Genomic DNA, 16083 nt, shown 5'->3' on the forward strand with positions numbered 1-16083 from the left:
TCTCTCTCAAAGGCTTCGGAGGTGGGTTGCTCTCAAACGACAAAAGTCGTGCACTAACTCTGAGCAGTCGCCAATTTATGGTGTAGGGGGTGGGCTATTTATAGCCAGGAGGCAACCAGACATGATACGCCCGAAATAACCCTGGGTCACTAAGGAACCAACACATGTCCAACGGTCGAATTTCAAACACACGCGGCAGCTTTACTTGGGCTCCAAGCAAAGCTGACTCATCCAACTCTGGATGAGATTTTCTTTCATTGTCTTCACTCGAAGACATAGGATTTGGGTTGAGCATCACGTTAGTTTTCTGACTTTGTTTACTTGGACCCCACTTGACAGTTTGGTGGTTCCTATGACTCAAGAAATAGAAAATGAAACTACGAAACAAACTATGTCTTCGCACTCCATTGTCTTCGACGTGAATGTCTTCACGAACCACCATTGTCTTTATACATTTTTAGGGGTCATCTCCGACAAGTAAACCGAATCAATAGGGACTTCTACCTGTGTTCTCCTGTGAATCTCACAAACACATTAGTCCCTCAACCACGTTTGTCGTCAATACTCCAAAACCAACTAGGGGTGGTACTAGATGCACTTACACAGTCATCTTCAGGAATATAGCTAATCCGCCACTAGTACCATCACTTCCCTTTGCCAACATATGCGGCATGCTCAACATCATCCTAAACTTTTCCGTTCTCTTCTTGTCGAGCTTGGCCTCTGACAAAAATAAAATACCAGGGTCCTCTTATGGAGATCCAGAAGACCACGAAATGTCGGCCTATTCCCCATTCCCTCGCAGTTCCAAGCTACAATCTTCATTGGGGACTGCATGGCCGACTCAGCAGCCTTGCTTCAGCGTCATTAGTTGAGTTTCCGGATCCCTCCGTCACTGCCCCACTATTCTTCACCTCTGTTGAGTGCACAATATCCACTCCATCAAGTTTATCTTCCCCTCTCATCCTGTCCCACGACAAATCACTCAGTTCCGATTTCTCCAACTCATCCCCTATTATCCCCTTATTCTTTTCTTCCACGCGCCTTGATCCAGACTTGTTTCCCCCCAAGTCCAATTGTTTACGTGCCCCCTCGTCCTTGCTCAGTTCATTTCTATCTTTACCATTATTTAACTTCAAAGGGCTAGTAACCACAGAATCATCACCGCCAGTGGCTTACTTGTTCACACTAGCACCCAAACCATTTTCTCTGTGCCATGAGAGACTAGCTTCCACTGTCCGACGAACTCCCACCAAAGCCCAACTTGTAATTATGAGTACCTCGACCTCCCGGACTATAGATCCAGCTACTACTCTTCCACTCGTAACCACCTGACCAACCATCATCTTCAAAGCTTCTCTGCATTAGTGGAACAAACTTTAGCCATGGTCCAAATTCTTGATCTTCTCTCTTCAGCACTACAACACATGCCTTTTTCGCATAACTGGTGCGGCCACATGTCTAGCGAAAAGCATGTAAAACCTTTTATTCAAAGGCACACCATTTTTGTTCATACCCACCTTTCCCCTTCTTATTCCTCTTTGTATATCTCCTTTTACTATATTATCCTTGTGCGTCACCATGTCCCAAACAATGCAATTAACATGTGCCACATTCTCCTCATCGGTTATGCATTTGTCTAATACTGAGCCTCCTCCAAGTGATCTTCTAGAATCCTCTCTGAAACCTAACAATGAACTGATGTGCCTCACGCAAAGTATCATTTGAAAGCCATCAATTCACACCTCCCTTCCACAAAGGGGAATACCAACCTCCGGGGTCGAAGAGTACGCCACACTCTTTTTCATGTACAATGTCTTCGTTAGACACAGTTGATCCAGACTCAGGATTCAAGAAAAGAACTCCCCTAGACATCGCCTAGCACACGTCCTACCATTCAATGTGACACAAGCTTCAAACTCCATGAATCTCATCTGGGGCATGTACTAAACACCACAATACACTCATCTCAGTTTTGATTACCATATCTTCAGTCGAGGCCACCTTAACGAGAATAGGTAGCGATCCCCTCAATCATGGCAAGCCATTGGAAGACGGGCCAAGTATCTTGGCCAGGAACGAAAATCATGTTTCCCGTCCTTGCCCTTCGCAAATTTCTTCTCATAGGCCACCCACTGGTCATTGGAAATATGGAGAATTTGCCAAGCCCTTGCCTTCAAACTATCCATCACCCGTCAGATACATACCAAGGTTCCCGAACACTATCCCTTAACGGAGAGCAAGCTCTCAAGTCCCTTGAGACCACCCACCCAAGTCCTCACCAACACGCTTGGCTAAGTATTTGGATTTCTGAAGGAATTGAAGGGAAATAAGCGATATGGAAAAACATTGGAAAGAGAGACTGAAAAGAGGAAGACGTAGTATGGAAAGAAGAGAGATTGAAAAGAGGAAGACGTAGAAAGGGCGGGAGTAAGTCGATCAGAACAAACAATTGACCACATGCTAGTATAAGACTAGATCCTCATATACCAAACAATCCCTATTTAGTAGTGCGTCCTCAAATTTGTAAAGGTATGTTTCAAAATTAAAAGAGGAAGATTGAAGCTGAGATGAAGGATGGAGCTAGAATCCAGAAAGAAAGAAAAAAAATAGAATCAGGAGGAAGAAATCACAGCATGGCTAGTGTAGATTAGGCTCGGGCGATAAGAGAAGAGCCTGAATCATCAGAATCAAGGGACACTGGTTTGTTTGGTATTTCCTTCGTCCGAAAAAGCTTATCCCTCAAATGATTGTATCTAGCACCATCCATTTAAAAGTTTGGGTACTAATGATTGGCCATTTTATAGGAGATGCCTGACCACTTCTAGTCTTGGATACTTGGATAGAGGAAGTATTATAAAAACACTAGGTGTAACATATATAGTAGAATTCTGGCATTACAACAAATAGCGGCAAGAAAATACTACAGACAAATGATACTAGGTCCACTAGGATAATGGGAAACACGGGGATACAGTCGTCTAGACACGCGGCAGTTGCATCAGACCATTTTGTGGCTCAAAAAGTTTCTAATCGTCACCAAATGTGGTCTTCTTCCCTGCAAGGCATAATGTACAAGGAGTTAGTTAGCAAATCTATACAACTCCGGAGAAAGAACCAACCAAAGTTTGCCCGCTAGTCTTTTACATGCTATACCGACAAATTTCTAGCATGCATCAAACAAGTTATATTTTTGTTACTCGACGGGGCTGGTTTCTTACCTGCGCTAGCTGTGCCAGCACTCTGTCTGCTCTGAAAGCCTCGGCCGCCTCCTCTGCCGCCATCACGGCCACCAGACCGGCCAAACCTGCTGCCACCATCACGGCCACCAGACCGGCCAAACCTGCCGCCGCCATCACGGCCACCAGACCGGCCAAACCTGCCACCACCAGAGCGGCCACCATCTCTGCCACCAGATCGACCACCAACGCCACCAAATTGACCCTTAGGCTTAGCTTCAGCAACATACAAGTTGCAGCCACCTAGGTCAGATCCACTAAGCTCAAGTGCTTTCGAAAAGGAACTCTCATCAGTAAAATCCATGTAAGCTATCCTGCAGAATTCACATAAAACATACACAAAAACACTATTAGGATATAATTCACTTAGGATAAGACCAGGTTGTTCATTTTAATTCACTTAGGATACAATGTTTAGAGAAGGTTTGCGCTAAAGTATCTCTTGACTTATCAAAGTAACATCAAGAGAGTATAATTTGTCAATTTACAAACACTATTAGGATAAGACCAGGTTGTTTATTTTAATTATATCAAAACGACAGGACCCTTGTAACAAATATGTTGATGCTTGCCTAGTGTACTTGTTAAAGATGCAATGTTTAGATAAGGTTTAGCGCTGAAGTACCCTTTGCTTGCACCATTCTCATAATCCATCGGAACTGAGACACGTGTGATTTCTCCACATTTAGAGAAGTGTTCTTGAAGAGAGCTCCGAATCTAGAATTCACAATGAAAGAACAACTCAGAAAAGGGAGGCACACAATTGCCTAGAAAAATGTGAGACAAGATAACCAAGAAATTACAGCATCCTCCTGTTGAGATGAATCAAAACCCTTGACAAATACTGAGAGGCTGGGACCTCCACTTGGTTTTCCAAAAGATCCACCATCCCTGCAGTCACACAAAAATTTAAACATACAAAGAAATAAAGCTTTCACCCAGAGCAATTCAAATAAATGTTTAATTTCAAGTGATCATATTCACAGTACCTGGTGCGAGGAGTTGCACCTCTTTCAGCAGCCATGTCAAGTCTCACCGGACGGCCCATTAGATCTCCACCATTCAATGAATCAAGCGCCTGAAGAAAAGAAACAGAGATTTATTAGCGGAAGTAATGTGTCTACTTTGTTGCTGAAGTGGTATACAAACTTGGATATCTTGAATCAACTGGTACCCGTGTGGTTGAAAATGTACCATATTTCTGTCAAAAACAACCAGTACTGAGAAATCACGCATATAACTAGATACTAAGCACTATAGATTAAGGGCAAAGAAGCATATCTACCAAGGTGCGTGTATAAATTCTAAAACTAACATAAAGAGGAACTGATGTCAAATACTGCCTCCGTCACATATTAATTGACACTCAAACGGATGTATCTAGGCACTGAAATACGTCGACTAATATGAGCTGAGGGAGTAAAACAGAAACATTTACTTTCTGAGCATCTTCAGCCGTAGCAAACTCAACATGACCAAATCCCTTGGGATGGCCATCTTCATGGGTAGCCAGGCGAACATCAACGACCTCTCCAATTTGTGCAAAAAATTGCTTCCTGTAAAGAAACAAGAGCATTAACAATTATGAATGTTGAAAGAATAATGATGAACATATCTGCTGCAGGGAACTTACACTTGATCATACTCAATATTGAAGGAAAGGTTCCCCATCCAAAGGGTCTTCGACCCTGTTGCCTGACCTTTGTTGCTAGCAGGAGTTTTAGGCTGTAAAATATATCAAAACATACATCACATGTACATGAAAGGCTACAGGATAAGATCAGGTGCACAGGTTATACCTCTTCCTTCTGTGATTTTGTGGCAGTTGTAACTTTCTGCAAAGTTTCACACAAAAACATGTCATTAGGGCAGTCATGCCAATTCAGATGGAAACTTGGAAGAATAGAGAACTTAAGATAAGAGATAAAATAAAAATATGAGAAATCACTCGACTCCTTCCATTTAGCAGCTGGACGGCAGCATACTCTTATGCTACATATCTATTCTCGACATTCTAAATTTTCTGAAATCCCCAGCTTACCTTTTTAGGCTCATCATCAGAGCTTTCATCAGAACTGTCATCATCACTGCTGCTGTCCTTTTTGGCAGACTTAGGAGTAACCTTCGCAGCATCCTGTGGAGGAAAAATGTGTAAACAATGGAGTAATAATCTACAAAGTTAGTGACGAAAAATGAATAGAAACAAGCAGTAGAACCTTCAGCTTTTTCTGGGGAGGCTCTTCATCACTCTCATCACTGTCTGAGGAATCACTGGGCTCCTCCTTTCTTTTAGCAGCTGCAGGAGCTATCTTGGTGGCCTGTGCGGCTTTCTTTGATTTCTCCTACAAAGTTTGAGAGAATATGTCAATAAAATTTATGAAACAACCAATGAAGACTTCAAAAACATAATTACTGCATACCTCATCCTCAGATTCACTCTCCGACTCAGAACTGTCTGAAGAATCTACCTTCTTGGCAGCAGCAGCAGGAGTCTTGGCAGGAACATCCTAAAAACATATTCAATCACAGCACTGCAAACATGCATAGAAGAGAAAAGCAAGAAAATAGACCACACATGCACTAACCTCATCTGAGCTATCATCCGAGTCACTTTCGGAGCTGTCAGATTCGATGACTGGTGTTTTCTTTACCAGAGCAGCAGGTTTCTGGGAAATGAAGAGACCAGCATTAAGTCAGCTAAGAAACCAACCATAACCACTGAGAATAGAATAATATCCTACTATGGCCTGGCAAAATATATTTCGAAGTGAAAATAGTTGAATTTACTTGTTTCAATAACTTCAAAATGAAACTAACAAGTGCAAGAAAAAAACTTAAAGGTGAAATATTCACCTCGTCATCATCGGACTCATCCTCAGAACTAGAAGAGCTGCTCTCAGGCTTGCCTTTCTTTGAGCCGTTGCTGGCAGCTGGGGTCACAGGTTTAGCAGAAGGCTTCTTTGCAGGTTCCTTAATTAACAGGAAAAAGAAGATAATTAGGATGCGTCAAATGGAGACATCTTTGAGTTGGGACGGTGAAGTTATACCTCGTCAGAGGAGGAATCGTCGCTGCTATCATCTGAAGACTCGTGTTTGACAGGCTTTGCAGTCTTCTTAGGAACCTGATAATGCAGAGCTCAGTAGCTGATGTACTAGTGCTGAAGCTTGGATCGTGAATACAAACAAAATCATAATATGGTAGTAGTATTCCCTAGAAATACACGCACTAGTATAGCACAGTATATATCTGTCACGGAGCAATTAGCTTCCAAAGGATTACCACTCTGACACTGAGAATTGCCGATGGCCACCTGATGTTAAAAAATTATTGCTCAGAACCTATGCCACGTCCAGAAATTAGTACTACATCGCACCGAACATTAACCATGATACACGAAATGTTGACCAAACAAGCACACATGAGCAGAACAGAGAGGAAACAGCAAAAGTAGGAAGCGCGCAAAGATGGCAATACCTCCTCCTCCTCGGACTCGGATGACTGCTCCTCAGAGCTGCTGCTCTCAACCTTCTTGGGCGGCGGCTGCTTCTTGGCCTTCTTGGCGGCCTCTTTGGGCCCGGGCACCGCCTTTGCCGGCGCAGCCTTCTGTTTCTTTGCGCTTACAGCCTTCTTGATCTCGTCATCGGCTTCGCGCTTCTTCCCGGCCTTCCCCTTGGTAAGGACGGCCGCCGGCGCCACGACAGTAGGGGCCGCGGACTTCTTGCTTGACTTGCCCATGGACCGCTGGCGGCGTAGAGGCAAGGAGGGAGTGTAGGGGAGCGGAGTGCTAGGGTTTTAGAGAGGGTTTGCGAGACGTGGCGGCGGAGGTATTTTATAGCCTCGAGTGCGAGCTAGGTTTGGCACTGCTTGGGCTGCCGTGAGGGCTTTTGCGATTCTGCTTCTGTTAAGGAAGTAGCCCATGAGACAGCATTTTGCGAGTGCCCCTAATGGGCACACAGCAGCTCTCTCTTGGGCCGGCCCGCGAAACTTCGATACTGCAAAAAGACTATACATCATAGCGCGAGGAGTATGTGAACAAGCGCGGCCGATTCATTGCATAATGCTGCCAGTGTCGCTGCCTATTGTATCCTCTCCGCGTTCTCCGCGTGCTCCGGAGTGCCCGCGATGTCTCAGCCCCAGCCCAGACCATCGGCGGTCCGAATGCCGCCGGGACGTTCACTGTCGTTGCTGTCGTCACTATGGCCACATCGCCCGCCTCTGCACCGCTCCTCGCTCTCCTCCGCCGTCCGGCTCCCCGCCGCCCAAGCGCCATCGCCCCTGCTCCCCAGGGTCGTCGGCGGCGAGCGTCGTCGGGCCGAACGCCCCCGCGCATCTCGTCGTCCGCTCTGCTTCGCCCACCCCCGCGGCCTCGGCCAGCAGCTCCCCGCCCCCTCGGCGCATGCTCCCTCTCCACCCTCGGCGCCGCTCCCGGCATCTCGTTCAAGCATGCCTTCTCGTTCGGCATCCCCCATGTCCGGACACCCCTCTCTGCGCCCGGCGTCCGCGGTGTGCTACCTCCCCTGGAGCGAAGAGATGGATGAGGCTGAGTTTGCTCTGCAGTCTGCCCTTGTGGCCACTGTTGCGGGCAACCGCAGCGGCGTCTCCGTCGACGAGGTCACGGCGGCCCTCTGCGCGTCCTTTGGTTTTCGCCGTGGTGACTTCTCTGTCCATCCCCACTTCCCCGGTGACTTTCTCATCCGGTTCCGTTCCAGAGATGACCGCGCCCGGGCCGCGGCCGGCAGCCTTCGCGCCCCGCGTTTCCGTCTCCTGTTCAGCCCGTGGTGCCACCTGACGGGCGGTGAGCCGGTGACCGCGCGCTTCCGCATGCGCATTTCGATCCGCGGCATTCCGGATCACGCTTGGTCACGCTCCTCCGCTGAATTTCTGCTCACTCCCTTCTGTCTCATCGAGGATTTGGCACCAGAGACGAGCTCCGGCCGAGACCTATCGGTGTTTCGCCTGTTCGCCTCGACGGCCAACCTGGACTGCATTCCGCGCTCTTCCGAGCTGCTCTTGCCGGCGCGCGACGGTGTAGACCACCGTGCCGACCCTGACCGCGTCTCTCGCTTCGCCAGGCCGCTCATCCGCTACCCTGTCTCCATCCACGTCGAGGAGACAGAAGATTACCGCTTTCCGTCCCCGCCGTTGCCGCGCCTGGATCCTGGGTGGTGATAACCCCGACCGCGACTCCCCTCCGGTCCCAGGCATGTGGTCGCGTCAACATGAGCATCCCTCCCAGCACTCTGGTGATGCTGCTCCTGGACGCCGACGGCGCTCGACTCCGGTGGTGGCGCTGGCTCCCACCACCGCGAGCTTCCCTTTCGGGGTTGGCAGGGCGTGCTGGGCCCGCACCCTGACACCGCACCGCCTGCCACACGGGTCCCGCCTGCCCTCCGCTTGACGTGGCCCGCGGCGCCTTTTGACCAAGCAACGACCGAACGTGAGCCTTCTTCCATGCCGCCCGTTCAAAATTTGGAGCTGGCCACGCGCCCTGCGTCCCCGACACGCGTTCCCCCAATTCCGCACGCGACACGCGAAATCCCCGTGTCTCCGGAACCTTCCCAGGTCGCAGCAACGGCCAATCTAGCCCGGTTGTCAACTGCGCCTTCCGAGGATCCCGAGGCGACCCCACCTGTCTCACCTCTGGTGGTGGATGTGATCCTCCCAACCCCTGCGCCGGATAGCCCTGCCGACCCTATCCCCGGGCCCGCCTCGTGTTCGCCTGGGGCCTCGGCCTCGCAGCCCACCTGCTACCCTCCTCGCGCGGTCCGCGAGGAAGATCCCCTCCCTGTCACCCCTGCTACGGATCCGCAGGCCACCTTGGCAGTCACTCCTTGTCGGCTTGTGGCGGATCCTACGCCCATGCATGCTGATCCGCTCGCGACTATGGCCCGGGATAGGCCACGTCCCCCTCCCCATGCACTGCCATGCAACATGCGGATGCCCACGTCGCCCCTCTGCATGGTTTCCTGGACTCGATCAGCTCGGCGGTGCAGCCCGTTCTGCCCACCCCTACACGACGAGGACGATGCGCGGTGCCTCCCAACTTCACCCCGCGCCGAAGCATACGGATCGCGAAGTCCGATCGTGGCCTTGACTCAGAAACTAAGGCTAAGCGTGTCTTGCTCCTCCGCTTAGGCCTTTTGAAGGACGACGAGTCAGTCTCAGATGACATCTTGGATCGCTACTACAAGCTCTTCGAGCGCCCTCTCGCGACCGAAGTGGTCTGCGCCTTTGCCGATTTCTACGGATGGCGCCTACCCCAGGCCGTCATCGATGGATTAGCTCCCCCCAACCAGTCGTGCCAGCTCTCGGCATGATTGTGCTCTCCTGTCCGGACTCCCGTGTAACAATGTTGTTTCTATGGATGTAAACCTCAAGATCATGTTTTGGAATGTCCGCGGACTCAATAGCTGGGCCAAGCGTACTGCGGTTTGCACTGTGATCTCCTCCGCGCCCCCTTCCATAGTGTGCCTACAAGAGACCAAGCTCTCGATGTGTAGGATCGAAAGTATGTCTAGAGGGGGGGTGATTAGACTACTTGACCAAATAAAAACTTAACCTTTTTCCAATTTTAGTTCTTGGCAGATTTTAGCTATTTTAGGACAAGTCAAGCAATCATCACACAATTCAAGCAAGCATGCAAAGAGTATATTGGCAGCGGAAAGTAAAGCATGCAACTTGCAAGAATATAAAGGGAAGGGTTTGGAGAATTCAAACACTATTGGAGACACGGATGTTTTTCCCGTGGTTCGGATAGGTGGTGCTATCCTACATCCACGTTGATGGAGACTTCAACCCACGAAGGGTAACAGTTGCGCGAGTCCACACAGGGCTCCACCCAAGGGCAATGGTTGCGCGAGTCCACGAAGGGCTCCACCCACGAAGGGTCCACGAAGAAGCAACCACCCACAAAGGGTCCACGAAGAAGCAACCTTGTCTATCCCACCATGGCCATCGCCCACGAAGGACTTGCCTCACTAGCGGTAGATCTTCACGAAGTAGGCGATCTCCTTGCCCTTACAAACTCCTTGGTTCAACTCCACAATCTTGTCGGAGGCTCCCAAGTGACACCTAGCCAATCTAGGAGACACCACTCTCCAAGAAGTAACAAATGGTGTGTAGGTAATGAACTCCTTGCTCTTGTGCTTCAAATGATAGTCTCCCCAACACTCAACTCTCTCTCATAGGATTTGGATTTGGTGGAAAGAAGATTCGAGTGGAAAGCAACTTGGGAAGGCTAGAGATCAAGATTCATATGGTAGGAATGGAATGTCTTGGTCTCAACACATGAGTAGGTGGTTCTCTCTCAGAACAAATGAGTTGGAATGATGTGTGTGTTCTGATGGCTCTCTCACTGAATGAGAAAGAGGTGGAGGGGTATATATAGCCTCCACACAAAATCCAACCGTTACACAGTTTTCCAATCTCGGTGGGACCGAATCAATAAACTCGGTCGGACCGAAAAAGTAAACCTAGTGACCGTTAGTGATTTCGGTGGGACTGACATGCAACTCGGTAGGACCGATTCGGTTAGGGTTTGGGCATAACGTAATCTCGGTGAGACCGATTACACAAACTCGGTGAGACCGAATTTGGTAATTAGCTAACCAGAGAGTTGGTCGGGCAAACTCGGTGGGACCGATTTGCTCTTTCGGTGAGACCGAGTGGAACTCGGTGAGACCGAAAAGTTACAAAGGGGAAACACTGAGTTTACATTGCAATCTCGGTGGGACCGATTCGCTCTTTCGGTGGGACCGAAAAGTTACGAAAGGGAAACAGAGAGTTTGCAACCCCATCTCGGTGGGACCGAGATCCTTATCGGTAGAACCGAATTGCTAGGGTTTGGCAGTGGCTAATGACAAGTGAAACTCGGTGGCGCCGGATAGGAAGAATCGGTAGGACCGAGTTTGGCTTAGAGTTTAGGTCATATGTGGATATGGGAAAGTAGTTGAGGGTTTTGGAGCATATCACTAAGCACATGAAGCAAGAGGCTCATTAAGCAACACCTCATCCCTCCTTAATAGTATTGGCTTTTCCTATGGACTCAATGTGATCTTGGATCACTAAAATATAAAATGAAGAGTCTTGAGCTTTTGAGCTTGAGCCAATCCATTGTCCTTAGCATTTTGAGGGTTCCACTTTCATATCCATGCCATGCCAATCATTGAGCTTTCCTGAAATAATCATCTTGGAATAGCATTAGCTCAATGAGCTATATGTTGTTATGAATTACCAAAACCACCTAGGGATAGTTGCACTTTCAATCTCCCCCTTTTTGGTAATTGATGACAACATATAGATCAAAGCTTCGACAAATGATAATAAGCATGAAATATATCGTCGCTTTGAGAAGTATGTGATAAGTAAGAGCTCCCCCTAAATTTGTGCATATTTAAAATTTGCTTTGGACTGCAAATGCACAGAGAGTTAGAGTCATGGGTTACTCTTCCATGTCACATACATCTTGGTGGAGCGCTCAAAAAATGATAAGATTGAAATACATGCACTCATCACCAAGAATAGTGAATGATCACAAGCGATAGATAGAATGATAATATTTAAGCAAGCATTAAGCAAACATTAAGTGTAGCTTATGATCAAACACATGATCATCGATGTCTCACAGGCATAAGGAAGTAGTATCTCACACACAAGCAAACAAAGTTCAAAAAACCACCAAATAAAGCAAGAGAGAAAAGCAACACTCTCTCTCTCGAAGCCTATGATCTATACATCTTCTCCCCCTTTGGCAACAAGTTACCAAAAAGTTCCTAGAAAATGCATAGCACTAGATCGACGCTCAGGCTTGATCTTCAGGTGGTGGTGGAGTCCGGATCACTCCAAGGATGAAGGCTTCTGTAGATGTTGAAGTAGTCGCTGGAGTTGGAGCTGAAGTAGATGCTGGAGCTGAGGCTGTAGCTGGTGCTGAGGTGGTGGCTCTGGTGTCAGCAACTGGCACGGCAGACGACCTCGGGCCTCGTGGCACTCTAGAAAAAGCATGAGTCGTGGTCCTGCCTCTCCTCTCATTCATGTCCTCCTGGAGCTGCTCCACTGTAGACTGAACTTCCGTTACCTTGACATCCAAGTCATAGAACTTCTGTTCCATGATTCTCTCTAGGCTCTGCTGATTCTTAGTGAGGTTGGCCAGACTTTGCTCAATTCTTAGTGTGGATGCAATCAAGTAACCAAGCTGCTCTTGTTTGGTCTTCAAGAAGTATTCAGATGCCTCCGCTTGAGTAGGCATCCTGGCAGCTTTCTCCTTCCTTACCTTCTCCTTCTTTGCAAATGCTTGGGCAGATGATGGTTCATTCTCTGTCATCACAACTTCATTGTCCTCGAAATCTGGACGGATGGGCAGGTGTTCCTTATCCAACAAATATACGCCCGTGCCCATCTTGGAGTTGATGAGCTCCTGAATCTGAGGGGCATATCCACAGCTCCTCTTCTGATCTGCCGCAGTCCTTTTGATTGTTTCCACTATAAGGCTCATGACTTTGAATTTCTGAGGCACGTCAAAGACATGAAGCAAGTTGATCGCGTGACCTCTGATCATCTTGTGATCTCTGGACTTAGGCAGAAGGGTGTACCTAAGGATCCAGTTGATCGTAGGCAATCCTGAGAGCAGATAATGCACTGAGCCAAACTTGAATGTGTCAAGTGCTTCATTCGGGATCTCCTTGTACATGTTGGACATTGAGTTATGATCCATCTTTTTCTTGGCATAGATATCCAAGTACTCATCTTGCTCCTCTGGGGCTTTAATGATCTGTGCCCACTCAGCCATTGTAGATTGGTACCTTGTACCCTCTGACATCCATGTGATCCTTCCATCCGGGTAGAAGTGTGCTGTGGAGTAGAATTGCATGATTAGCTCCTCATTCCACTTTGTGAGCTTCTGCCCAACAAAGTCTGCAACTCCACGCGCACTAAAGCTGTCATACACTCCGGGGTAGTACTCTTCATGTTCCTTCATGTAGGTCCAGTCGACCCATCTCATGTCACAAACGATTGGCTTCTTGTCAAGCAAAACAGTCTCATAAAAATCTTGCTGCTCCTTGGTGTGAAATCTGTAATCCATGGCAGTCCTTCTCCTAGAAGCATACGGATCTGCTTCTCTCCACTTCCTCAGCCCTGAATCTCTCCTGAGCTTCATATCCTCAGCCACAGGATGAGCATCATTGTGGTCTGGGATCTTGGGCTTGAGCTTTCTAAGGACACTCTCTTCCTCTTCTTCAGTAGCTTCAGGCACTGGGGCCTTGTTCTTTTCTGCAGCAGGTATACTCCTTGTGTTTCTCTTTGGTGTTGTCTTAGGCTTAGATGCAGCCTTGGGTGCTTCCTTGGGCTTGGATGCAGCTCCCCCTGACCTTATGGCATCTCCCATAAGTTTGGCTGCCTTGGGCGCTGGTGCAGCTGCCTCTTCTTCTTCCTCCTCCTCTTCTACCATGATGGAGGCCTTCCCAAGCACCCTGGCCACAGTCTTCTTCACTCTCTCTTTCCTCTTCTTGCCCTCAGCTGCAACGGGCTCAATGGGAGCAGGCTTCTCAGTTGAGGCTCTAGCCTTTGACATGGGCTGCCTGCCTGCTGGCCTTTTGATTTTCAGGACTGGCTTTGAGCCTTGAGCTGGCTCAACTCTCTTGGAGGTGGCCTCTTCCTCTGCCACCTAGTCCTCATCTTCAGAATCAGACGTTCTCTTCTTCCTTTGACGTGTGGCAGCCTTAGGCAGATTGCTGGGGGTGCTCCTGTTGCCATCATCTGAGGAACTTGAGGGGCTAGTGCCCTCACTCAACTGCACTTGCTGCTCTGACAAGTTTTGGCTGTCACTCTGGTCTGACATGTTGCAAACTGACTGCTGACCCTGTGAATAGATTATAGAGGAGATAGAGTGGATGAGCATCACAAAATGCAGAGATTTTTACAAAAAGAATGATTCAAAAACTTAGTTTTAGTTTCCCACTGAAATCATCTCGGATCTACCGATTTTCAAACTCGGTGATACCGAAGCAGTTTTGGAACCTAAACTAGTGAACTCGGTAGGACCGAGTCACAGTTCGGTGGCACCGAGACTGCTAGGGTTTCACTGAGTTCAAAAATCGGTCACACCGATAAGTAATTCTCGGTCAGACCGAGTCTCACTTGTGCAATGGCATAAGCCAAATCGGTGGGACCGAGTTTTTCAACTCGGTGGGTCCGAGATGGTTTCGGCGGAAACCTAAACCTAGAATTTTCGAATCAAACCTAATCTATGAGCGTTTTGACTGGATAGAAGTGTTTCAATCGTGGCAAGAATCAATATGATCACAATGTGCTAGGAATCAGATTGAGGAATAGCACAAAGATCAAGTCCATACCCTAGTTCGGCGGGGACTTGCTACGGCGGCAACGGCGGGGCAGAAATCCCGTTGACGGCGATGGAGACCAGCGACTGGAGGCTGCTGGCGGCGAGAAGACGATCCGGAGACCTCGGGGGCAGAGCAGGCTATCGCGCGGGCGAAGGGGTTCGGAGAAATTTCCAAATTTTGCCCGTGACTATATATAGCCCGACCCTGTCGGTGTGACCGAGTGGAACGACTCGGTGGCACCGAGATTCATAACTGCGTGCAGTTACTGAAACTCGGTGAGACCGAAAAGTTCAAATCGGTTGCACCGAGATCGAAAACCTAGATCAACTAAATGATCTCGGTAGGACCGAAAGTGGAGTATCGGTCAGACCAAGAATCATAAAGAGGTTTTGGAAGTTTAAGTCTATGACGAATCAGGGACTCCGAGCGCTCCTCACACAGAGTGGTTCGAATCTGACTTGATCAAATTTTGTGATGCAGCATGAATAGAGTTTGAGACGAGAAAAGCATAGATAGCTAGAGGAGGTTCTTAGGCATTCTTGTCCATCCACTTGGCAAAAAGAAATAAAACCGAACAATCAAAGCAACAAGTGGATGTCCTCGAATGAGTAAAATATGCAATCAGCATGCTCACACAATAAGATGGCAAATGAAATATGTGGCAAGGCATGCACAACCAATTCTAGCATCTATCAAGCAATTTGCGATGACTAGGTCATCTATATATGAGTATATTGACTTAGGAGTCAAGTGAACACTTGATCGTAGGTCATACTCATCGTTTAAGCTCAAGTGGGGTTACCACTTTTACATAAAGCATTGTTTTGTTCACATCTTTAGAGTTGCTTTAGCTCAAGTCTTAGAGTAAAGCTCCCCCTAGATGTGATATCCCCCCTAAGAGGGATGAACTAACCTTGGGTTTTGTCGATGATGACTTCATGTAGATATTGAAGATGTGGATGCTCAACGTTGATGTAGATCTCTTGGAGCTATCCATTTGAGTGAATTGCACTTTCAATACCTACATGGGTTAGTCCCACAAGGAACAAGCAAGGATATCCATAGACATTGAGTGATGCACACAAAAGATGATGTCCATGAAAGCTTTTAGGTTACCTTATCCCTTGTCTTACCAACAAGAGGGTTTGTGACTCCTTGAACTAGTGCAAGATGTGGAAGTTGATTGCACTTGTTCTTGCCAAAATGATAAGAGTGAAGTATGTTGGCGGAGTCACCCTCAAGAACTCTCTAGTTCTTCTTCTTTTGGATCCACATCATCTTGATGGGAATCCTTGGAGTTGTAGTCATACTTGATGAAGTGGAACTTGAAGAAGTCTTGGGAATCCACTTGACTAAGGTCTTAGGAGCTTCTTCAAATGCATCAATTTCCTCTTGAAGCTTGTCCTTGCCTTTTTGCTCGTAGTCTTGTGGTGGAAGATCATCTTGAGCTTGTGTCCCCTTGAAAGAAGTATACTTCTCTTGTTGAGGGACAAACTTTGTCTTG

General features: G+C 47.9%; 1 protein-coding gene across 2 annotated transcripts; it reads right to left on the minus strand.

Moving 5' to 3' along the window:
* Nucleotides 1-2852: 2852 nt before the first annotated feature.
* LOC125519735 (nucleolin 1) lies at nt 2853-7047 on the minus strand. Of its 2 annotated transcripts, none has more exons than XM_048684482.1 (15): nt 6715-7047; nt 6287-6361; nt 6093-6209; nt 5825-5905; nt 5660-5731; nt 5456-5581; nt 5281-5373; nt 5039-5074; nt 4873-4964; nt 4678-4795; nt 4229-4317; nt 4043-4130; nt 3865-3956; nt 3222-3553; nt 2853-3058 (listed from the first exon to the last, which is right to left on the minus strand). In XM_048684482.1, the coding sequence occupies exons 1-15, from the start codon at nt 6973-6975 to the stop codon at nt 3030-3032; spliced, it is 1701 nt and encodes a 566-aa protein (XP_048540439.1). In that variant the 5' UTR covers nt 6976-7047; the 3' UTR covers nt 2853-3029. The 2 variants fall into 2 exon arrangements, with proteins under 2 accessions (XP_048540439.1, XP_048540438.1); XM_048684481.1 differs by having other exon boundaries at nt 5660-5746.
* Nucleotides 7048-16083: the final 9036 nt, after the last annotated feature.

The sequence above is a fragment of the Triticum urartu genome, chromosome 7, assembly GCF_003073215.2.
Source record: "Triticum urartu cultivar G1812 chromosome 7, Tu2.1, whole genome shotgun sequence".
NCBI classification, from domain to species: domain Eukaryota; kingdom Viridiplantae; phylum Streptophyta; class Magnoliopsida; order Poales; family Poaceae; genus Triticum; species Triticum urartu.